At 40.9% G+C, this 24,104-nt stretch overlaps 1 protein-coding gene and 1 non-coding gene across 2 annotated transcripts; both read left to right on the top strand.

The window, feature by feature from the left end:
* The first annotated feature begins 269 nt into the window (after positions 1 to 269).
* Positions 270 to 341, top strand: trnae-uuc (transfer RNA glutamic acid (anticodon UUC)). Its single transcript has one exon. It is a non-coding gene; the product is annotated as a tRNA-Glu (tRNA).
* A 6,224-nt stretch (positions 342 to 6,565) lies between these two features.
* Positions 6,566 to 10,595, top strand: LOC144052297 (chitinase-3-like protein 2). The gene is made up of 12 exons (XM_077566229.1): positions 6,566 to 6,581; positions 7,311 to 7,355; positions 7,455 to 7,486; positions 7,572 to 7,598; positions 7,691 to 7,892; positions 7,985 to 8,044; positions 8,867 to 9,014; positions 9,103 to 9,200; positions 9,275 to 9,362; positions 9,477 to 9,614; positions 9,684 to 9,737; positions 9,823 to 10,595. The coding sequence occupies exons 3-12, from the start codon at positions 7,462 to 7,464 to the stop codon at positions 9,949 to 9,951; spliced, it is 969 nt and encodes a 322-aa protein (XP_077422355.1). The 5' UTR covers positions 6,566 to 6,581; positions 7,311 to 7,355; positions 7,455 to 7,461; the 3' UTR covers positions 9,952 to 10,595.
* Positions 10,596 to 24,104: the final 13,509 nt, after the last annotated feature.

The following is a 24,104-nucleotide window of genomic DNA, read 5'->3' as shown; positions in this document are numbered from 1 at the left end:
GGACCTCTAATTTTTTACTTATGGACTCCAGCATATTGACCGAAACGTCCGTAGTTTAGGAATTCAGAAGCAGTAAGGGTTATTTCACCAGTCAGTTTATTTTTAATGCTTGCTGATAGTGCCCTGAACAACCAGAAACCTTTATTTTGTCAGTTGAGCTGTTTTGTGGCTCCCAAATAGATTGAAACAAGTCCGTGGAGCCTTTTCTTCCTGCTGGCTTGTTCATTTACTGTGCTATGTAAGCTGTGTCCAGAAGTTGGTGTTTGTTCTCCCTGGTGGTCTAGTGGCTAGGATTTGGCACTTTCACTGCCGCGTCCCGGGTTCGATTCCCGGTCAGGGAATTCAGCAGTGGTCAGGGACTTCAGCAGTGGTTGGGGTTCTTTCACCAGACAGTTTGTTTTTAATGCTTGCTAAAACTGTCCTGGTCAACCTGTTCATATACTGTGTTATGTTACCTGTGTCCAGAATTCAGTATTAATTGTCCCTGGTGGTCTAGTGGCCAGGATTCAGCACTCTCACTGGTGTGCCTTGGGTTCGTTTCCCGGTCAGGGAATTCAGAAGTAGTTAGGATTTCCGTGGGGTTGCTTCTTACTGCTTGCGCATGAATTTTTTTTTCTGTTTAGTTTCCATGAACTCGAATGACTTTAGTCAGCGCAGGCAACACCCAATTTTTTTTTTTACTTTTAGACTGGCAAGAGTCGCCCGTGGGAATTTGCCATTTGAAAAGATGCGAAGACTAAAAGTGCCAAATGCGTTTTTTGATGTCTTTGTTGTTGTCTTTGTGTTTGGCAAGCGAGTTGGAAAGCGGCCAGGAAGGCCTTCAACCCGCTCGCCTGCCAAATGTCATCTGAGAAAAGTTGAAGTCATAGTTAAAACAAAAGTCAGTGGGTGTGTGTTAGGTTTTTATCTGTTTGCCCTTTTCAAAATTGCTGACACACAACAATTAAATATAACAAGTCAAGACAAAATGGCTGACATGAAACAACAACTTGTTGTTTCTTGTCGTGTTGTAGTTTCATGTCGTATGAACGCGCTACTTGATCCTTTTTCGCTTCGTATTTTTCAGGGTCGCCACATTTACGTTTGGAGCTTGTTGAGAGCACGCTGGACCCAAATGTAGGCGTTCAGATGCCAAAAAAAGTGAAAAAAATCTAATCCAAACACAATACAAAAAGCAAAATGCGACTAAAATGTGTGCAAAGAATTGTCATGATTTACTCCAGTCTGGTTTGCAAGACAGAATGACAAATGGAGACTTTAATCGGTTTTTAGAAAAAATCGATTCGGCATTATAATTTTGGGGGGAATATTCAACAAAACGTCTTACTTAGGGTTAGGATTCACACATCGGCATTAATCGGTATCGAATCGTGATATGAATCGAATCGCCAGGTACTAGGCAATTCACACCCCTAATATATATATATATATATATATATATATATATATATATATATATATATATATATATATATACGAAAAAGAAATAGGATCAAGTAGCGCGTACGTACGACATAAAAAAACAACACGACAAGAAACAATAAGTTGTTGTTTCATGTCAGCCATTTTGTCCACAACGTTACGTCAAAGCAAGACAAAATAACCCAACATTTTTTACATGAAAAAGGACTTATTATATTTAATTGTTGGGTGTCAGCAATTTTGAAAAGGACAATCAGATAAATACCTGACACACACCCACTGACTTTTGTTTCGACTTTTCTCGGATGGCAAAATATGTCAAACCTGCAGGACCCCGGACCCAAGGACCGGAACCCTGGTTTAGTTAATATACCCTTTTATTTTTCTATTAGTTAGCCTCTAAAGAGAGATTGTTCCTTTATGTGTGTCAGTATTACTCCTTGTGTGTAACAATAAAATCAATTCAACTTTATAAGTGTATGTGTCTAATTTCCATCACTGCATCAAAAAATCTGGCTAAATCCATACAGGAATGCCCCATTGACCTCCAATCATTATGTCTACAGGACGAATGAATGAGTTTTTAAGGTTGAGTTCTGAGAAATGTCCAAGTTCCCTCTAAAGGTAAACAAACTAAATGAACTTTGATGATATATATATATATATATATATATATATATATAGATATTTATATATAAAATTTACATTTATTAAGTTTTGAATTGTAAGAAAAGTGCCCTTTATTTTACAAAAACAGTGTGTGACCACAACTGCTACTCTATTTAGCTACTAGCTAACTATAAATTGTATCACTTTTACAGTATATTCTGCCCTCTCTGAGCAGACTGACTACAGACAGCGAACAGGCCCTCAAAAAGTGTCTAATGCTGGTATCCGTTTCACCATGTTCCGTTCTCACTGACCATACAAAGTGGATGATTAAGGTAGTGACTAGCTTACTTGTATTTTTTATTTGCATAACTCAACACAGGACAGTACGTTATTCCTGGCGCATATGCTGCATTCGAATATGGTCGGAAGTCGGATTTTTCCAACTTCAAACCAGGAAGTGTGTACAGAAAATCCTTTGAACTCAGAAATTCCACTTGCAAAGTCAAAAAAAAAAGTACTCCGACTTCCCCGATGAACTACAAAGTGATGTCACTACAATGGTGTGTGACCCCTTTGGAAATACAGACCGTGAATGGTAAAACACAATTTACTTGAGTATAAAACTTGATAGCTTTCTCCATTCATAGACATTCCACATAACACAACATACGTGACAGTAGGCCGCTCCCTGCATGAAATTATACGGTGAACTACTAGAGTTGCCAAAAAATAAAGGGACACCTCATCGACAAGGATGGCCAACCTGATTGCGTCAACATTGCTGCCGTGATTTTTTTAAGCTTTTTTTTTTGTAGGTGAAACAATTTTTTTTCATATTTTTAAATGATATGAACACATGTAAAAGTTGTTATCCAGAAATTTACAAACTAACCACTTACAAAAATAAATATCTTTCAAAGAAAAACCTTTCCTACTTAACTTAAAGGGATGCTTGACTCATTAAGCCATTTTCAGCATATTTCCACTTGCTGTCGACTGAAGATGACATCACCTGTGCTGAGGAAGTAGGTAACGACCAATCATGCCTCACCTGTTTTCTGGGTTTGGTCAGCAAACTGAGACATGATTGGTTGTTGCCTACTAACTCGACACAGGTTATGTCATCTTCAGTAAACAGTAAGTGAAAAAATATATTTTTAAAGCTATTTATTGTACAAGAAAAATAATGACGTTATCAAATTAATTCTGCTGAAAATGGCTCAATGAGTCACGTATCCCTTAAACAATAAATAATAAGCAGAACATTCAACCTGTAACTTATGAAAATCTCAATACCACATATGTGGAGACTATTTATATTTATATATATTTGCCTATTTTTCTTATTTAAGTTTCATCATCGTCATTCAGTGTTCTGAGAGTCAACTTTAGAGCACAGTCAGCTGAGTTATAGCTCAAACCATGCATACAATCTAATAGACATGGGCTACATCTGCAACAGTCACCTGTTAATTAGGTTAACTATTTTTATTGTATATATTTATAGTTAGTCATATATCAATGCATGTACAGGAAAAATTGTGCAAATCTGTTTGAACTTGTAATAAATGTAAGGCTGTGTGTCTTATTCATCAATGGTTACTTTTATGTATTATCTATTTAACGTACTTGTCAATCTACTATGTTTTCCATACAACACAGATATTCATGGCGCATTTCCATATTAACCTCGATAAGAGGGTTAAAGAATCATTCTTTACATACCAGATCTATTGCAAGCGTTGCCTGGTGGACATTTTTTTCTGGGGCTCCCCTAGTTAAGTTGTGCGTTGTACAGTATTCCGCGTGTGTCCTGCACGGCTGCACCACTGGAAGCATTACTTGATACCAGTCAGTCCACCATCAAGGCTATGGTAAAAGTGCGCCAGCAGACAGTACAGTGCGCTTGATAGATATTTTCTCACACTTTTTCGACCCGTGTGTTTTGCATCCCAGTCCTCTCATGTTTTTGCCTTTATTCAGATGAGTACTCCTGCTGCGCTGCCGGTCGGATTGTCAGGTATGTATTTCCGCAAACAACAATCCGTTGACCAATAAGAAGAGCGGATTCTCGTCATACACGTGAATGAATGTGCTGTCAGCTCATTGGTCACAGAGCAGTACTTGGAACTTTACCGTAAATTCTCACATAAAGGTCACATTTTACGGACTATTTTTGACTCTCACAGTATTACGGGACAAAGTGCGTCCCTTGACAACTCAATACGGGACGCGTACTAATAGGTCTAAATACGGAACGATTCCGTACTTCAAGGGACGGTTGGCAACCCTATGAACTACTGAACTGTATGGAATGCTTATGAAATAAGAATAAAAACAATAAATGAAGCAAAATTACAAGAAGGCAAGTTAAATGGAAGTCAAAATGAGTTTTGAGGACCAAAATAAAAAACTATTTATCACTATCCGCCATTTTGGTTGTTTACTTTCGGCTCAAGCGCTTTCAGGTCGGAACTGGGAAAAAACAACTTGGATAAATCCGCCTTCCTACCATACTTGATTGCAGCAATCGCACATGCTCGGTCTACCACGCTTCCTGTAGTGTGTTCCTTCACTCTAATCAGTCCCCCAAGCATCATGAACTCAAACTAACAATACTATTTTTCTAGTATCATGCTGTTTATTACAGTCCAGTTGAGGTTAACTGTAAATCTAAATAGAAAACTACACACAGTGCACACTTAAAATGCAAACGCCCTTTGCTTAGCATGTTTCCCGAATGTAGCTAGCTTAAGGCTAACGCACAATGGAAAGTGCCATTCTACTACTAGCTACTCGCTGCAGTTTTATCACTCAAGAGAACAGCTATTCATACAAAACGCTTCAGGAATGTATACAGAAAAGCATCTTAATATTACTCACCTGCATATGCTCTTGCTATACTGCAAAGAACCATTATTGGCATAACTCGATTGTGACTTTTTTCTTCTACACTTTAATGTGGCTAGAACTTAACAGTGTATCAGAACGCGCGGAACCACACTGCCCCTAAGTGTCCAAATTGTGTACAACATGAACAGTGATCCCATTAAAGACACACACAAATAAGGACAAGACAGTATAAAATAATTTAAATAAATCAATTTTGGGACATTTAAAATGGAGTCTGAATCATACTAAATGAGAATCACGATTCTAATGAGAATCGACTTTTTGGCACACATCTAACATCGAAAGTATTGATGCATGCTTCATGGGCCTTCATCTCACCATGACTAGTGCTAACCAAGATGGTCTTCAAATCCAAAAGAATTCTGGCATGTGCAAAAGCGATTTGATGTTTATCTGCTAGCTGGTGACATAACTCCAAGCAACATTGGAGTTAGTTTGCTTGTATTTTATGTTTTGTCTAATTGAGTGATTCTTTGGCTTGAAACTATAATGGTCGTCAATTATTGACAGACTTAACTTGCACAGGCTTACCAAGATGTTAATGCAAACGCTACAAGGGTTCTCTCCACCCTTGTCGCGTTTGCATTAACATCTTGGTAAGTTGATCATCTTGATAGTTGCAAATAATAATAATAATAATAACTATTCTACAGCCCATAACTGCTTTCCAAATACCACCCCGCTGCCCCCCCCCCACACACACAAAAATAATAATTTAATATTTAGGTATGTTCGATACTTTTTTTCAGACCAATGCGATACTGTAGTCACCAATACTGATACCAATTGCAAATACAAGAAAGGCTAATATATTCCAATGGAATATTTTTCCTAAAAAATAATTGAAATTATGGCAATTTTCTATTCCTCTAATTTCTAGTTCCTGATGTAAAACAGTTCAAAGAGGGCCGCTGATAGTGGTATCGGCCACCATCACAACTACCGATACCTTAAAATAAGCCTGGTACCGATACATGGTATTAATACTCACCCATCCCTTTTAATAATAACATTTAAAAAAAAAAATAGCTAATAGGCAAGACTGTGCGTACAAACATGCGGGTGTTTACTGTACGTTTTGCTCAAAAGAATAAATTGTTGTCTGCACTTGCGTCTTTAATAAAGCTAATATGCTAACATGTTTCTGGAAGGTGGGAGTTTGCTGGCGTACCCGGATAAAAAACACGCAAGCATGAGGTCATGTGCCTGTGTGGCTTTTCTGCAGGTACCCCAGCAAAGAAAATAGGTCACGAGTGCAAGGTGGACATGTGAGGTGTTGCCGCGGAGAGCTGCCAAGTGCGTGAACCCAATTGGTTCCTTCATGACAAAATGTGGCCCAACTTCAATCAAGTCCAAACTGGCATCTGTTTTCGTGTGCAGCACCAGGAAGTACTGTTGTTTGATTGTTTTTTTGCTGGTGTTGCTTCAGCAAAGGTCAAAGTTGTTTATTTGTCTTTGTTTTCTCTCAAATTATCTGTAACAAGCGACTCATAATTGCCCTAATGAAACAATTAGAATTATTTTATCCAACTTAACGGTGGTCGGCCCCGCCCAGTCAGCAGATAAATATGCCAGCATGTTCAGGGCAAGCATCACTTCTCTACTGAGGGGCACTTGCAGCTTCCTTCCAGCTGGTAAGTAGACATACACACATCATCGCTTGACCTGTTGAACGTTTTGCATTTCAACATCTGTGCTCAACTAGAACGCAAACACGTCGAATATTATCTACTGCAAGGATGGGCAACCTTGATGATGGAGGGGGCCACAGTTTTTCATCAGCGGAAATGGGGGCCCACAAAGAGGGGGACCTCTCACTCCTTAATTAGATGTAGGACAAAAATAATATTTTCAATATGGAAAAAATTTGCATATAATTGACTCCCAAAATTTCTTCAAAATACATCAATAATCGTTCAATATGCATTTTCTTGGAAACGGGGGTTGTCTCCCCAAAAAATAATGTCCCCCAAAAGTATATTGTGAACAAATGTGCAAACAGGTGAATCAGCAGGTGCCGAAAACCGCATATGTGCCGTACAATATGTGGGGGGGGGGGGGGGGGGGGTCCACTGTAGAAGAGGATGCATCTTTATATAATTGCCACCACTGAATTAACCGTTAAAAAAAACAACAACAAAAAACAATTAGGGGCCCAGTCAGTTTGTGGGCGCGGGCCACAAATGTCTCCACAAATGAGCGCCTCCACCTCTTGCAGGCTTTTTTGTGAAAGGCCAGCGTCAACATTTTGCCAAGTCAAAAACTAGCAGGAAGACATTTCAGGTCAAAACGCAGAAAAGATTTCAAAAACGACAACTTTAAATTCATGTTGTCATCAAATTGCTTGTTTGTGTGCTTTTCAGTCAATCAGATTGTTTGGGAAATCTTCCACTTCCATCCCGTTAAAAGTAAGGATTATTTTCACTTCTATTTGACCTCAACTCACAAAAGTTCATCCTTGTTTGGCAGCTTGGACTGACCACTTTTTGTTTTGCGCGTCTTTCCAGCAACAAGATGTACAATTTGATTCTTCTGGCAGGTAAGACGCACCAGTGAAAGCAAACTTTCCAAAGCTTCCAAGCAGCTTTTGAAAATGTTGACAAAATCTGTCGATTGGTTTGAAGGTCTGTGCGCCATCATCGCTCAGTTGGGTAAGTTTGCGTCTTGCGCTGATTGGTGGACAGTAGCAAATGTGCTGTCGTTGTAACAAACTGCTTAACTGCTGGCGATTTTCACATATCAGAAGCGGCACCAAGAAATCTGGTGTGCACCTATCAGAAGACCTCCAGTTCAATAACAGCAAACCCCTTCGATATTGTGGCGCACATCGATCCGCACCTGTGCACTCATGTCGTCTTCAGCTCTGTCAAGCCCAACCCGCTAATGGTCATCCCAAGCCAGAGTGACAGCAACGAATTTCAAATATTCAACAGCCTCAAGATCAGGTCAGACTTTGAGCACTTTGAGCTTTGTTGTTGGATACCTTGAATGCCAAGGAATGACAATGACAAGGAAACTTTTTTTTCTGTTCCAACAGCAACCCGAACCTTAAAACCCTTTTGGAAGTCGATCTGACTGGCTTGAATACCAACAACATGTAAGTCACAAAAGGCATGGAGCAGTTTGAGAACTTGTTGTATTTCTCTCCCTGTATGGGAAGGCTTCCGTCACGCTGCAACGTCAGCCTGACCACTTTCATCAAATATAAGTGGGCCATTTTTTGCTTTGACTTGCCGGTGCAAACTCGAGGTAGGAGCACAGCAGTTTGGCAACTATTGGGCATCAAAAAGGAGGCTTCAAGGGTTTTTTAGACACTCCCATCTACTAATCCAATGACATAACATGACACATTTTGAATTTCAAACAACCAGATGACTGACTTAGGAAAGTCGGCTTAGCTTCATGCAGACAAAAAAAAGAAGGCAAAACACCATTGACATGATAAAAGTTAGCATTGCCAGACAGTTTTTGAAGCAATGGATATTTGATATTTTTGGATATATGACATTACAGTAGAAGAAGAAGTCCAATTATTCTTTGTTTGTGTTTGCATGACTGTATGATACTGCCCCCCAGTGGGCAGGACACAGCAAAAGGATCAGCACAATGAACTGGACTGCAGCACTAAATCATAGCACAAAAACTGTTTCATACTTTACATTCTGTTCAATTACATCATACTCAATATTATACCGCACTAGTTTTCCTGATTAAAAATCACAAATACACAATGTTTTGATTTTGGGTCGGCTGGAACGAATTAATGGCACTTTGATTCATTTCAATGGGGGGAAAGATGATTTGCCATACAAGCGTTTTCAGATACAAGTCACAAAACAACATTAGGAAAAAGTCACAATTGGAAGCAAACAACACTTTTTGTTCTTCAAGACAACTTTCCTTTCTTCCCGTTTACCAGATTCGCACCAGCAAACAGGGCCATTTTTATCCAGTCTGTAATTGACATCCTGATCATTGAGCCTTTCGACGGCGTCAACATCGTGTGGGTGTTAAAAGTTGATGTCAATCTACCAAGTGACAAGCAAAGGTTCACACTTCTCATGAAGGTCTGACCTTGAAATTATCCTCCTCTAAATGGGCAGCAAATTTGTTGCGTGTTTGGCAAAGACTTGACGATGTGGTTCTGCTCAACAGGAATTGAAAGCCGCGCTGGGTAGGGACCTGCTCACCGCAAGCGTCTCAGCTGTGCAACTCGAAATCAACCAAAGTTATGAAGTCCTATTACTTGCCAGGTAAACACAAAAATCAGTTGACAGCTAAGCTGCATTTATAACAAGACTGGCAAAAACTCGTGTGTGTATTTTAGGATTGTCGACTTCTTCAATGTGATAACCTTCGACCGTGATAGAACTCCTGTTCCACCTGTCAGTGGCCCAGCTCCATTCCCCAATGCAGTAAGTAGGCAGAATTGGATCGATGCTAAAAAATACAAGTGGGTTGTAGTTTGGACAACCTTGGCCGAAGCATTCTGTCCTCCTGTCCATCAACATTTTTTTGGTGTACTTTAGCAATCTTCAATGCAGTACTGGTTCAGCCAGGGTGCACCAAAAGAAAAGCTCAACATGGGAATCGCTTCGTATGGTTTGGACACAAACCCCTCCGCTAATCCGAGTATCAAGGCCAAATACGAGGTAAGATGTGAAACTGTGGATCATTCCGAGCAATGAGAAGACATGATGTGAAAATCTGAACGGGACTTCCAGGAGTGCAGTCAGAGTCCACCTCCAACGACAATTAGCGTCGACAGTGATGCGACCATTCAGGCCAAGGTAACCCTAACCCTAATCACATTTCAAGCGGATACTTTTGTTCCTCATTCCGCCGTTAATGCTTCCCCCCCTGCTGCCCATCCAGGTCAAGTACATCGTAAATGCTAACTTTGGAGGAGCCTTTGTCCAGTCTCTGGACCTGGATGACTTCAATGGAATCTTCTGCGGTCAAGGTCAATATCCTGTCATCCGCCAGATCAGGAACATAATATAAGAGAAAGCGTCGCTCGCTTCCCACAAGGTCTGCGGTGAAGGGAACTATCCTGTCAAATCACAAATCACGTCACATCCTACCTGTGGCATTTGGGTTGAGGGCTGATCTAATGCACCACTCGCTTAGTGCAATTTGACAAAACCTCACAAAAGCAGCCATTTGGCACAATAGCAAGAAACATACAGAAGGTCGATCACTCTTCACCTTCCTCCAGCCAAAAAACAATTTGCTTACCTACACGATCATTTTTGCAGCACTTCACATGCAGAATTCATCCAATAACATGCCAAAAACATGCAAACTTTCAAACCAAGAACTCGTACTCACCAGATGATTTGTAGTCGACAAAATCCTGGTACACAAAACGATTGTGTTCCACCACTATCTGGCATGATCACAAATGTGAACACAAACTCTGTTGTATTTAAATGTTTTTTTTCTTTGGGACATTCGGACACGCCAACAAAATGGCTTCACGCCCTTAGTAGTGTGTGCATTGGGACACAGCCCAAGTTGATGATCGGGCCTCATTTCATTTTGTGCAATTTAACCAAATGCTTAACATTTGCTTTGATATTTTTCCATTTTGTAATGATGACATGATGCGCTTGATGCAGTAGACAACAAGCGTCAGTCTACATTTATTGGCCATTAACGCTTTATCAGCTGATTGTGTGAAATAAAATTCAATAAAATGTGTCAAGACACAACAAATTCCTTCTTGATTGTTTCTTCAAGTGCCTCCAAGTAATGCTGCATGTTAAATTTGTCTCTTCAAAATAGCCATAGTACCAAACATAACAACATAAACAAATACATCTATTCTGTAAATTTGTGTTAGTTCCCTAGTTGGCAGTTTGTAATTGTTACTATTAGGAAACATTGTCTTATATTTTGGAGCGTAAACTCAACAGTGTGTTTGTGTGTGTAGATAAGGGAGTGGACATTTAGTGAAAATGACTTAGAAGCAGTGTCTATATTTGTTTGCATGTTTACACGCACAATAGATCCCATTAGCAGTGTTGTTTTGTCTTTTAGGTATAGTCTAAAAGATTGAAGGTTGTTGGAAGGATAATGCCGTTTTAGACTGTGACTCCTGCTCCATCCTAAAAGACTCCAATACTTTCTGCTAGCCAGCATGAATAAATCGATTCGTTTTGGCTGAGCTATGTGCCAGTGTTTTAAGAGAAAGAGGGAGGGAGAAAAAGGAATACAAGATGAGAAGAACATGCACTAGGGAAGTATTAAAAACACAGAACGATATTTTCTTAGCTATGAAAATGTGTCTGATTGATTCTCTGGTGGAATTGCATGCTTCATAAGAACAAATGCATAGCTCTGAGTCCAGCACTTTCAAACCATGTGACCCACGGGCAGAAGTGACAACATTGAGTCAAATATGTACAAAAATGTGTTTCTTTTTTTGTGGCTACATATTATTCACACCACATCACCTTATCAGGTCAGAGCATAACCATCACAATGAACCATGATAAAGTGGCAGTCCAGGAATTACCTCAGTAGCGAGATAAACATACCATGGCATCCTTTTTGCTGGCAAAGTCTCTGCTCTCCTCAAAATAGCTACGATATAACTGTTTTGAGAAACAGGACACTCTGCTTGCAAACAACATAAACACATTACAGATTGTAATGTGCAGAGGTGGACTAGTTGAAAAGCAAAATAGAAACTGATTAAATAAATACCTGATGATTATTCTGCCCTGATTATTAATAAAAATATACTCTGGACACAGTTAACAGTGGTGAAATAATATACCTTAGTCTACTAAACAGAGTGATTCCATTCAACAGTGTAACAATTTGACAAAACAATTTCGCAAACTATTTACAAATGTGTGCAACTGTGGTACTACTTACAATTATGTGGATGTTTCAAATACAGTTTTTCTTTTTATAACGCTCCCCTGCGCGCAAGGAGACGCCGCTGGACTCGCACATCAGATTATAGTTTCACTTTCGCTTGTCCGTTTCGCGTGCAAACGTTACACTTTCTTGACGGCCTTTTTTTCCGGGGAATAAATAGCAAGTAGCAGACTACACACTCCTCCTATGAATATGCATTGGACTCGGTCCACTCTCCGTCGTCCGATTGAACGTCCGCCTGAACGTGCTCGGTTGTGCTCCGCGTTATGACGCCGTCATAGCCGCCGCGTCAGCGCTTCCAATTTCGCCGTCAAGCTCAGATTCACCATCATCATCATCGATGATGATCATCGTCGTCATCAATGTGCTCTTTTAGCGTTGGTCGATGCCTTTCGTCTTGTAAGTGTAGAGCTGCTTGCAACCGCTCGCCATTGTCCGTTTCCTCCATCTAGCTCCCCCCCCCACGTCTCCTACTGCCGCGTCAATGCTTCCCAACCACGGAGTCACCACCATCATCATCATCATTGATGATGATCATTGTCGTCATCAATGTGCTCTTTTAGCGTTGGTCGATGCTTTTGGTCTTCGAAAAAAACGGCTCGGGCGTGAGCTGCTCGCAACCGGTCGCCATTTTTCCTTTCTCTTCCATTCTGATATCCTGCTCGACGCTCTAGCTCCGCCTCTACTGACGCCCACCCGATCTTGTCAAAAGACAGTCATCGCTGCCCTCTAGGGGCCAAAAATAGTCCTTAGGCACAACAAACCTGCAGGAAAATTTCACAACAGATGCGGAAGGCTTCCCTCCACCCGTTTCAAAAAAATAAATAATTGGATGACGTCTTTTGACGTCATTGGCAGCCCTCCGTAGGTTTTTACTTGATGTCTTTAAACGTCAGTGGCAGTGAAAGAGTTAAAAATGAATTGACAAGACCTCGTAAAAATGATTGAATTTGTTAATTTCGCAAGCCGTGATAGCTCACTGGCGACGCCCTCTTTTTTGACTGTGTATGCGTGACGTCATTGGACGAAGGAGTCGTCTTCACTCTGGAGGTGGCGATAACGAGCTGTCAGAAAGTTGGTTGCGCTGTTTTTATTGTTAAATTGAAGCAGTCTAATAGTACACAAAAGACAAGGACATATATGTTTAATGCAGAAAACTTATGCAAAACATGTAACGTAATTTGATCAGTCTTGTAGACATATTACAGAGTCCAATTGTGTTATACTGACAGCTAGCTTAAAGGGACAGCAATGTGAAAAATCTACTTTTTGGTGCTTTTAACCATGTTAAAATGCTAATTCCTCACCAAAAACATCACCAAAGCCCCTCTACGCACGCCCACTTTCTCTGAGATCTCCATGGGAGAGTGACAAAAGTAGCCTTTTCAGTAAACATTCTGTCCAAATGAATTCAAAGCAATCAATTATCCTTCACATTTGCAATGTCAAAGTACAATGATTGTTGGCCGTCTTAAAATCCCAGAAAATGTTCTGGCTGATACTTTTGTAAACTAAAGTAAAAAATTTGCGCTGCTACACTGAATCAATTTAGTGGTTAGTGCTCTCTAAGCAACAGTTAAGCGGTTCGTGACCAACTCTGGTGTTTTTTTCTCCTCCTTTTTCTTTCCTCTCTCTTCTTCCCTCTCCTCCCCTCCTCCTCCTCGATTTCTTGCGGTTTACGGTTACGATTTCTGAATGTCTTGCGTTGCGTAGCCATTCGGAGGAGTTTTCAAATGCAGAGCCCCAACAGGAGACTGCAGCCAGCTCGCGGCAAGCACACGGGGAGAGGCAGGGTTTTACTGAACCACATTAGAAAACTAACCAGCAAAAGACCTAATATTTCATTGAAAATTACACCGCTTTGGTGTCAAAGGTAAAATTTATACATTATATGCCTATAGTGAACTGTGGAAGGTCTTAAAATACCGTGGTGTAATCCCTTTAAATTGAAATGTAGTGACACAAGTGAGGAGTCAGCTTTACCATCTTCAAGCTGCCAAGTTTTATGGATTGTCCGTATTTTGTTATCAAAATCACCTAACACTGCCACGTTGCACACAGTGCTCGAGTGACAACCTGTGTCACTGCTCATTCATTAACAGCGAATCTAGTGGATGAGTCGGTGCTATTCATATCAGAACGCTGAAGAGAAGGAAAGCGAGTGTGACCTACTGCGACCGAGCGATTTATTCCGCCAACAGAGTGCCAGAGGAAATTGTTTGATGCTGAAATGGGATGGAATAAAGCCTTATTTGAATAACCAATATGATGTTCTTTGGTCTTTCTATCTCTGGCGAGAGGTTACCGGCTATAAGTAGTCGACTTGTCTGTGTGTGTTATCATTAGTGTTGTTCCGATATCGATACTGGTATCGGCAGAGGCCCAGATACTGCATTATATCATATTTTAGTTGTTACTCGTTTGTTTCTATTTTCTGAAGGTAATTCGATGGGAAGCAGGTGCCGTTCCATGTCACCGTCTTTTTCGTGTAAATACACATTTTTGGGGAGCCGAAACAGGCTCCCGTCAGCTTAATGCATAATAATTAAAAACCGAGAAGAATCTGAAGGAGAAAAATGCATGCACACACACATCCATCAGGTAAACAATATAGGTTGATGATGTCATATTAGGTTTGGCCGTGTCGGTAGAGCGGCTTGGAAAGATTTTTGGCACGTAATTTAAAAATCATGAAATACCCAGTTAAAATGTATTGATTCAGGTAACTGTGCATTGTGGCATGCATATTCTATAGTTTAATGCAACCAATGTTGCCCACTTAGCGACTTTGTCACTAAATCTGGCGACTTTCCAAAGCCTTTTAGCAAATTTATTTTGTCATAAATGCACGTATAGTTCTATATTTAGGGGGAGAGGCAAAAAGTGAGGAATCTTTCTTTTTACTCATTCATTTACAATTTTTTTTTTTACTTTCCCACAACGTTATTCCTCTCTTCTACAGAATTCATTATAACTACCTGCAAATTGCCAATTATGCAAATTAGTTGCACAGAGATAGCATATTTCCACTGGAGCCCAGCACCGTACTGCTTGGCTTGCTGGCGGGTCAGCTCAGCCCAACCCACGCACGCACTGAGTTTCTACCTCCAATGTGCATCTGGGACGCTGGGCGGACGTAATGCATAACCGGCTGCGACACAATAGTCGAGCGCGGGAAACAACACATAACCAAAACACGGAAGCCATGGAGGACGGACGACGCTGCCCGGTTTCGGTTAGTCGTTCTGTTTTTTTGTGGTGCTTCAGATGTGGCGCTTCTTCAGAACTCGCAACGCAAGGAGGATCGCCGCCACGAAGAAAGGGACAATGTTTTATCGTTGGAAAGCCCTCAAGGCTATACACGCTGATAGCAGTGGGAACGAAGAAGACGAACACTTGTCAAAAAGGACCCGGCTGGTGAGTTGTTTTTTCCCTCGCCGATGTCCATTACTTGTGACATCACAGGACCGACCGCCCAATCAACTGCCGTCCGTCGTGTTTTATGTCATGTCCTGGGCTCGCTCTGGTCCAACGTAGGCGTGAGGGCCGCGAGCAGCTCCGCACGGTCCACTTCCGATACGGTGAGCTGTAATGGAAACGCTCGCCAACACCGTGCTGGCTTCACACGGTGCAGTGCTGGGCTCCAGTGGAAATACCCTATTAGCGACTTCTTGCGACTTTTTGGACAGCCAATCGCTACTTTCCTTACTGGGGAGTTGACAACAGCGAATACAACATATTTAAATTTGAAACACGACGTCCAAACACTTTAATGACAGTAGGCTGGCAGAGTCCTGAAAATCCCCTGTATTGTGACATTTGAAGGCACACATAAAAAGTTGCATACATCTAAATACCCTGCTAAAAATGTTCTGTAGGTTTTAGGTGGATAAAGTTTGACAATGGTAATTTGCGATAGACCGATATGTTGTTTTTTTTCAGGGCAGAAACTGATGCCAATTATTAGTAGTCAAGGAGGCCGATAACCGATATTTGAAGCCGACATTCATTTTCAGTTGAAAAAATAAAGGGGGGGAGGGTGTCTAGTGGCATCTAAATTTTTTAAATCCAAATTCTAGTCACTCTAGTTGTAATGTCATAAAGCATATTCATTGAACAATTTTTCTGACTTTTCAAAATGTAGACCTTTTTTTCCAGCTTAGACAAGAGAAAAATTAAATTTCTAACAAAATGTTCAGGGAGCTCCCAAGGTTATCAGTATGTCTTCAAAAGTTAAATGGAAACTTAAACAAGTAAATACTCTCTATGGTTTTCTACAGTAAATATTTTTTCCCAAATTTAAAAATACCTGAAATCTTAAACTTTAACATTTCTTTGCTTTAATGTCGAACAAAAACAAATGGTTTCAGAACGTTCCCAGAGTCAGCAGCATCTCTTATAAAGTTAACAGAAAATTTAAATAAATATTTCCCTGAGATTAAAATGGTTTTACATTTTCCTTATATCGGCCGTCAGATTTAAAAAAAAAAAAAAAAAAAGGAAAAAAAAGGCTGATACTGCTATTCGTCAAATTGCCCAATATCGGCGCTGATAATCAGTCAGGGCGATTATCGGTCTATCCCTAATGGTAATTAATAATATCATGTTCCTACAGATGGTATTTGAATAAATATGAATAGTCAACCATGTGAGTTGTGGCCTCACACACCCTTGTTTTGTCAAAGTCATTTCTGCTCATCAGTGCCAGAATGCTGTTTTGGGAGATGAGTTTCAAAATGTGCGATGTCAGACTAGCAGCATTGATTAATTTGGCCACAGAGTCATAGAGAAATGTCAAAAAGATTAGATGGCTAAATCACCAGAGTGGCCTCATTAGTTAGCACACCATAGAATGACTCAGCTCCATTTAAAAGGCCCGATGGATCACACCCAAAGAACAGTCGGGTGAGTTTTGCATCATTTATAAATATTTTCTAGTGACACTGTTATAGCATTGATGTTTGGGCCATTTAAGCTGCTGGCAAAGGAAACAAATAGGCCCAATCTGTTTGATGACCTATTTGGCCCTAATGTGATGCTGGTTGTCACATGCTCAAAATTCTTGTAGTAGAAAGTGCTATTCATGAACTCTTAACTGTAGTTAGATTGGAAAATAATGGGTGCTAAATAAAAGCAGAGGATGGAGTTGGGGGTTGGCATAAATACCGTTATTTGTGGACTATAAGCCACTACTTTTTCCCATGGTTTGAACCCTGTGGCTTTTAATGTGCCGCGGTTTACTTCTGAATTTTTATTGACGAGCTTCAAGTCTCGTCCCATCTGACCAAGGAAATTACCGAACATGTCACAGTGGCCCAATGAAAGTGTCTGAGTCCGCCCTCATACTGAAAATTCATCAGCCATTTGCGGTTGGTGTGCACACATGTGAAGATGTGGAGAATTTGTGTGCGTATTGCAATGTGCGGCTGTGAGCAATTGACCTTTTACAAGCCGCCTCCAAAACGGTCAAGTTGCGTTAAGCTCGTCTCCGCTCCATTGAAATACATTGAAAAACAAAAAAAGTTCCAACAATCTGGAGCTCCAAAAAGGAAAATGGTGAAGTGGTGTGCACATGGATTGTGTAAATTGGACATGAAGAATCCCAAGAGTTTGTCAGGTGGAGTCATATTCTTTCCATTACCATCATCTGATCCTCTGGTGGCGCATGTCCTGTGGCCGCCTCCTGATCTTGTATTGATGCCGCACAACCTGTGGCTGCCTTTGGATCCTCCTCTGGCAGCGCACAATCTACAGCTACCTTCGGATCCTCCTCTGCCAGTGCATGACCTGCGGCCACCTTTGGATCCTCTTCCTCTTCTGACGGTGCACATCCTGTGGCTGCCTCCAGATCTTGTGTTGGCGGTGCACATGCTGTGGCCGCCTCCTGATTTTCTTTTGGTGACCCACATCCTACGGCTGCCTCCTAATCTTGCTTCGGCGGTGCAAGGCTTGCGGCCGTCCTCCGATCCTCCTCCTGCGACGCACATCTTGTGGCTGCCTTCTGTTCCTGATCTGGTGGTGCGCGACCTGCAGCTGCCTTCTGCTTTTCGTGCTTGTGCGGCATGGACCATGCTGCGGCCGTCTTGTGCTCCAGTGTGGCGCCTGGGCCAACCTCCAGACATCCAGGATGCCCTCGGGACTGCCCCGAGGGACAATCAGTGTTCTTGCCTGCTTAGACTCTTTTTGGACTGTCTGGGACAACTGGGAGCCATCTCTTGAGGTGGGGTACTGTCATGTTTTGAATTGGGTTTTGGTCCCTGTGTCTCCTCAAGTCTTATAACGTCCACCTGTTTGTCGTCCCTCACCCTTGTGTCAAACAATCAGTGCCCTGAGCCACGTGTGTCTTGCCCAGGTGTTTCTTGTTGTGTCAATTAGTGAGTGGGTATTTAGTCTCCTATTTTCATTTTGGTCTACGTCGGTCCATTGTTGTCGTTAACTTGTCACGCCCCATGTATTGTTTTCTTGCCCATATTCTTCCCAATTCTTGCTCGGTTTTGTTGTTACTCAGACTTAAACTGTAGATATTGTCTCTTTTGTTTTAGTTACCACTTCACCTCCTCATTTTTGTTTATCAAACTTCAGTCTTTTACCTGCATTCTTGCCTCGCTTCTCTGCATTTTGAGTCCACCCTCCAACCCAACCGGAAACACAACACTAACAGTCCCGTCCCGCTTTTCCAGGAAGGCCTCCTACACCCTGTCACACTGGGTTGAGATTTCTGTTCTCCTCCTGCATGACCACCCACTCTGCAGTATGACAGTCTCGTCTCCATACAGCTTCTTTTCAGTGACTACATAACACGGTGGCCGAGAATGGGCATCAGTATTTATGTGCTGAGCCTCGGCTCAATAAACTACATTAAAGTAAAAGGATTGAAGCTTCTCCAGCAATGGCTGAACAAGGGTGCACCAATGCAAGAAAATCAATTGACTTTACAAATCTGTAGTAGTCAGTAGTGTGGGGCTAGTCCTAAGAAACTCTTGAGCTACTTCTGGTCCTTTGGAATCAGCCAGTCTCTTAAGGTGCTGATCTTCTCCTCTTACTGATGCCACCATGGTCCACTCTATGTCTCAAGAATTTTTTTTTTTTAGACCAAGCTCAGTATTGTTCATTCGGTAATCTTACTGATTCAACATGTCATCATCATTGCTCTCTCTCTCTTTATTTTTTTATATATATTTTGTGTGTGTGTGCGTGAGTTTGTGCTCATTAATTCACCTGAAACCTGTTAGAAATCCTATACCCTTCACTTTAACCTAATACTTCAGAATCCCGCTAGTCGTGAAGTTGCCAGGACATCAGAGGAAGAATCAAAGAAAAGCAAGATGAAACAAAGTGAAATCCAGCATTGATCAGAAACCACGCACTACCCACAGAGTTACAAGCCAGAATCTTTCACCAACCCCAGAACCATCTAAAGTCCAACAATTTAGGGAGACCTCAAGAGACCAAAGGAAAGAACGAAGAGAGGAAGGAAGGATAGAGAAAGCAGAGTGAGATCCACAAACACCAGCCTCCACCGATTTAACGACCAGAGGTAGAAACACATTCTGTTTGAATTTCGGTACATGCTGGTGTGGTGGATCTGGCATATATGAGAACCTCCGCCAAAGAGAAAAGCCGTCGACCTCGGCCAGACAGGGCAAGCGCAACCTCCCAGGGTCCCCCAGGCCATGGCAGCGCCAAGCAAAAACCCTCGGGCTGCGGCAGCGCCAAGCCAAAATCCTCAGGCCCCGCCGGCCGAAGAGCAAAACCAGGAGCCCGGAGCGCCCGCCACCCCAGCACGGCCCGCGCCCCAAGCCCAATGCAGCAGAACGGGGCATGGCAGGCCCACCAGGCACCCCACAGACCGCATTGTTGTCGGCGAAAGCTTTGTAATATCTTTAGCTAAAACAGGCGGTTGGAGCGTACCCCGAAATGCTGGAATTTGTTTTTTGTTTTGTATTTTTGGAGAAAGTTTGTATAGGATATAAATATATTATTTAAGAAAAGATGGTGGAGATGTGTAATTCCTTTCTGCTCCCACACACCTAAATAAAACGATTGATTGTTAAGTGGAAAGTCGGGGTTATGCCATATGTAAGAAAGCCCGCAGGGCTCCAATTGAGACTGTATGATTTCTAGTGCCTTCCACCAGGCAGTCAGGGTGGCGAAAATCATTGGGTTTTTAAAACAATTGTGTCGCTTAATCGATGTTGTAATAAAGAGTAAATCTGAAAGTCTGAGGTTGTTGCAGTCCTTCTGTTCTAGTTCCAGCCAACAGTTGGTATCTCTGTTGGGTTGTGCCCATAGAATGAGATATTGTAGCCGGTTATCTATATAGTAGTGCATAACATTAGGTGCCTCTAAACCTCCTTTGGATTTGCTTTTCCTGAAGAGTAGATAGACTAATCTTTGCTTTTTTTTATATTCCAGTAGAATTTTGTAATGGCTGAGTCCAGCGATTAGAACCATTTAGACGTAGGTTTAAATGGAAACATTGAGAAGAAATCATTTGTTTTGGGTAAAACTTTCATTTTAATGGTGGCTATTCACCCTATTAGGGAAATAGAAAGAATATTCTAGTGCTCCAGGTCAATGTGAATGCTATCCACAAGTGGAGTGAAGTTTAAATGAATTAAATCAGTAAATTTAGGTGACATTTTTATGCCTAAGTGTTTTAAATTACCTATGGGAAAAGAGTAGTGTGAGTCCTGGCTTGCAGATGGATTTTCTGCAATAGGTAGTACTGTTGATTTTGTCCAGTTAATAGAATAATCTGATAAATGTGAGAATTTAGTTATTAAGTTAAATACTGTCCCAAGAACTTAAACAAAAGTTATAATTAACCTGTTGCCATGCATCCAACAGAATAAAACACGGTTCTCTACAAATATATCAGCTTTGTGTTCAACTATCCAAGAACAGATTTCACACCAAATACTAGATGTGATTTAAATGCAGGCCTTCAGATTTAATTTGAGGGTACTTGCATCCAAATCAAGTAAACGCTGAAGGAATTATAACAGATCGTGCATACTGTATGCATCCCCAGTTTTTAAACACAGTGGCCGGCTAGTTGCATGCTGTCATCGCAGATCATCGGGTTATACCAAGTTTCCACAATAATCAAAACATCTCAATATGTGTGCATATGTTTGCTTGTGTAGTATGTGAATGAGGGTGATGCCAGAATACATTGTGGTTCAAGTGTCGCCCCAAGTCATTTCTGATCAAGTTCGGTGTGCTCTGTCCATAGGATTACTGGACTGTTGGTTTTAGTGGAAAAACGCATTATTGTGCTCAGTTGGTGGTGTTAAAATATTTGACAGATGTAATGTGATTATCAGACATGGTAATATTGTAGGAATTTGATGTTGAGCTGCTCATATTGCAGTCTATTTCAAGCCTGTAAGAAACTTCAAAACATCTGGAAATACCTTTCAAATATACAAGACTACAGGCAATATGTAAAAGCTATTAAAATGTGTGGTACATAAAACCGCGAGAAACATTATTGTCAGGCAGATTCATAGCAAAAAGCTCAAGCTGTAATGTGTCACCACCAGTTTAAATGCTGTAGTAGTAATAAGAAACTGTTTTTGACACATTTTTGAATTGTTGCATATTACGGGGTGTTGTAGTGGTTGGCAAAGTGATGAGATTTGGTTATCTGCGGTGTGCAACAAAAATATGAAAGGGAGTGTTTTACAAAACTTAGATGCTTTATTTGATGAATAATTATAACATTAATTTCTATCCACGAAACAGCAACCACAAACCGAACAAAGGCAGCAACGACATAAGAAACATACACTATGTTATGAACGCAAATATAACAATATATGTGAAAAATAGTATCACTGTGTTGGGAAGCCACAAATGGAATTTTCATCTGAGGGCAAGGGGACAGAGACAGCACTAAAGGATGGCACGGCCAGAGAGTAAATTAGTTATAATGGAATGGAGGAAAAATGGTGAAGGAAGAGATATATTTCATGTGTATTGTGGGAGGCTATATGAAGTGTACAGATAGAGAAATTGAAGAACAAAAAATAGCACAGCAAGCTGAAGCAGAACACTCTGAAGACACACTCTATGGGAAGAAAAAGACACAGCACAGAGACACACTCCCAAGAAGAATTGACATACATAAACACACACATTCACAGTGTGTGGCACTTCCCCTGGAGGTAACTCAGTCACTGAGGGGTCAGCCATTTATCCTGTCCCATTACTGCAGACACTGCTGTGAAATTGTCCAATAAATCAGTGTCTTTGAGCAGCAGAGCTCCCCCTGCTGACCAGCCACTTGTTGTATACAAGTCCAATTTAGGCTCGCACACGGCAGACACGCAATCCAATTTAGCTTCCTCAAGAGCAAGGAAACAACTTACTACGTAGTTTGTTCATATGATGTTGGTTGGTTATTGGTAATATTGTCAAACACAGCTGGTGATAGGAGGCAAAGTTTCTGGGTAATTTGCTTGAGCTTTAAAGGGGACATATCATGGGAAATGACATGTATGGCGTAAGCACCTTTCATAGCAGTCTGGCCGAGGAAGGAATCAATATAAAAAGGTAAGGTGTCAATGTGTTGAAAGTCTCACAGGGAACTAAAAGGTCTTGAATATATGCAGTAGGGGTGTTAGAAAAAATCAATTCAGCAATATAGCGCGATATTACAGCGCGCAATTCTCAAATCGATTCGATATGTGGTCGAATCGATTTTTAAACATAATTTTTTTTATGGGAATATTCAACAAAACGTCTTACTTAGGGTTAGGATTCACACATTAAACATGGAAGAATGTTATATTAATGGAACATTAAGCCTTAATATTTCATTTCAGTGCTGTTCAAACATGAAACAGACTGCAACCTGTTTGTTAAAGTGGCTCAGTCAGAATTTTCAGATAAATAAATACATTTTCATACAAATCTTACAATGTACATGTACAAGTTAACTGATTAGTATTTTCTAAATTTAAGTAAAAAAAAAACCTCAATAATCAATTTATAGATTCGTATTGCGATTAATCGTATCGAATCGTGACCTATGAATCGTGATACGAATTGAATCGCCAGGTACTAGGCAATTCACACCCCTAATATGCAGTATTGTGGTACCAGTAATAACTCAAGCAGCAGCATTCTGGAGCAGTTCTAGCTGGCAGATATTTTCTTTTTGTTAGACCTGTAAAATAGGGTGATCACATTTTCAAAATTAAAAACCGAGACACTACAATTTAGCTGAAAATCTAATTCTCACCAAGAACTGTAAAACACATTTAATTGCTAGTCAATCTGGTGACCAGTTGGTTGTGGTATTGCTTTAGCTAATGCTATCTTGGGTGACAGTTGACAGTTCAACAGTGTTAAACAAGACAATGCACTTACATTATCCAACGTTTTTTTTTGCTGCTTCCCGTCGTGTCTCGTGTAATTGCGCACGATAATGTGGCATTAAAAACGACAAAAACACAGAACGTGTGCTCAACAGAAAAGCAGAAAGAGAGGTGGACTTCCTTTGATTGAACTCCCGTCCACTCCCACAGCTTCTGCTTCTGTTTCATGCAGCATCAATTTTTAGGTTGTCCAAAAAAAAAAGGATGTGCCGTGTCATATATAATCCACATTCATTATAAATTTCACCTTGTCCATGTTAGCTGGTGTTTAAACAGTGAATTAAGCATTAAGCATTATGACGTCTTTCTGACAGGATCTGGCGAGTATTTTATTCTGAAAAGTTTCTTATTTTGAAATTGCGTTGGTCTTCCTGTCCCGCTTGATATGTTCTGTGCTAGTTTGCCATTTGACAGAGGCCGACGGATGCGTCGTCTGGCAAAAATAGAAATCCGTGCACCGGGCTCCGGCACGACGCAGCTGGTCCGCTGGAGCTGAGCAGAGACACAATGCACACGCATGCGGTGTAATCCCGGAGTTAGGCTAGAAGCACTATATTTCCTTTCATTTCTGATTCTTAGACACAGAAGTAGGAAGTAGTTCTAGCTCTGGTATGACGAAAAAGACGTCTGTTAGCGATTTCATGTAGTTGCATGATAACTGTGTGATTGACATACTGTACTTTTTTTTGTATATGAACTAAGGGTGTCAAAATTATAACGTTAATATCATGTTAACTTAAAGTGCCTTTAACGGCACAAATTTTTTTAACGCCCGATTAATGACCGCCCCTTTTTTGGAAAGCCTCTACTAAGGGAATTCCAATCATGACACAGCAGAAACATCCATGTCAAAATTACCCAATAGAAATGCACTGTACT

The sequence above is a fragment of the Vanacampus margaritifer genome, chromosome 5 (genome assembly GCF_051991255.1).
Source record: "Vanacampus margaritifer isolate UIUO_Vmar chromosome 5, RoL_Vmar_1.0, whole genome shotgun sequence".
Lineage (NCBI taxonomy): Eukaryota > Metazoa > Chordata > Actinopteri > Syngnathiformes > Syngnathidae > Vanacampus > Vanacampus margaritifer.
Note: the sequence above shows the minus strand (reverse complement) of the source record. Positions and strands in the feature narration are given on the sequence as shown.

Coding starts and splice junctions, on each gene's coding strand:
- LOC144052297 (XM_077566229.1), top strand. CDS start 7,462: ATGTACAATTTGATTCTTCTGGCAG. Junction 7,893..7,984: donor TTCAACAGCCTCAAGATCAG/GTCAGACTTTGA, acceptor CTGTTCCAACAG/CAACCCGAACCTTAAAACCC. Junction 8,045..8,866: donor GGCTTGAATACCAACAACAT/GTAAGTCACAAA, acceptor CCCGTTTACCAG/ATTCGCACCAGCAAACAGGG.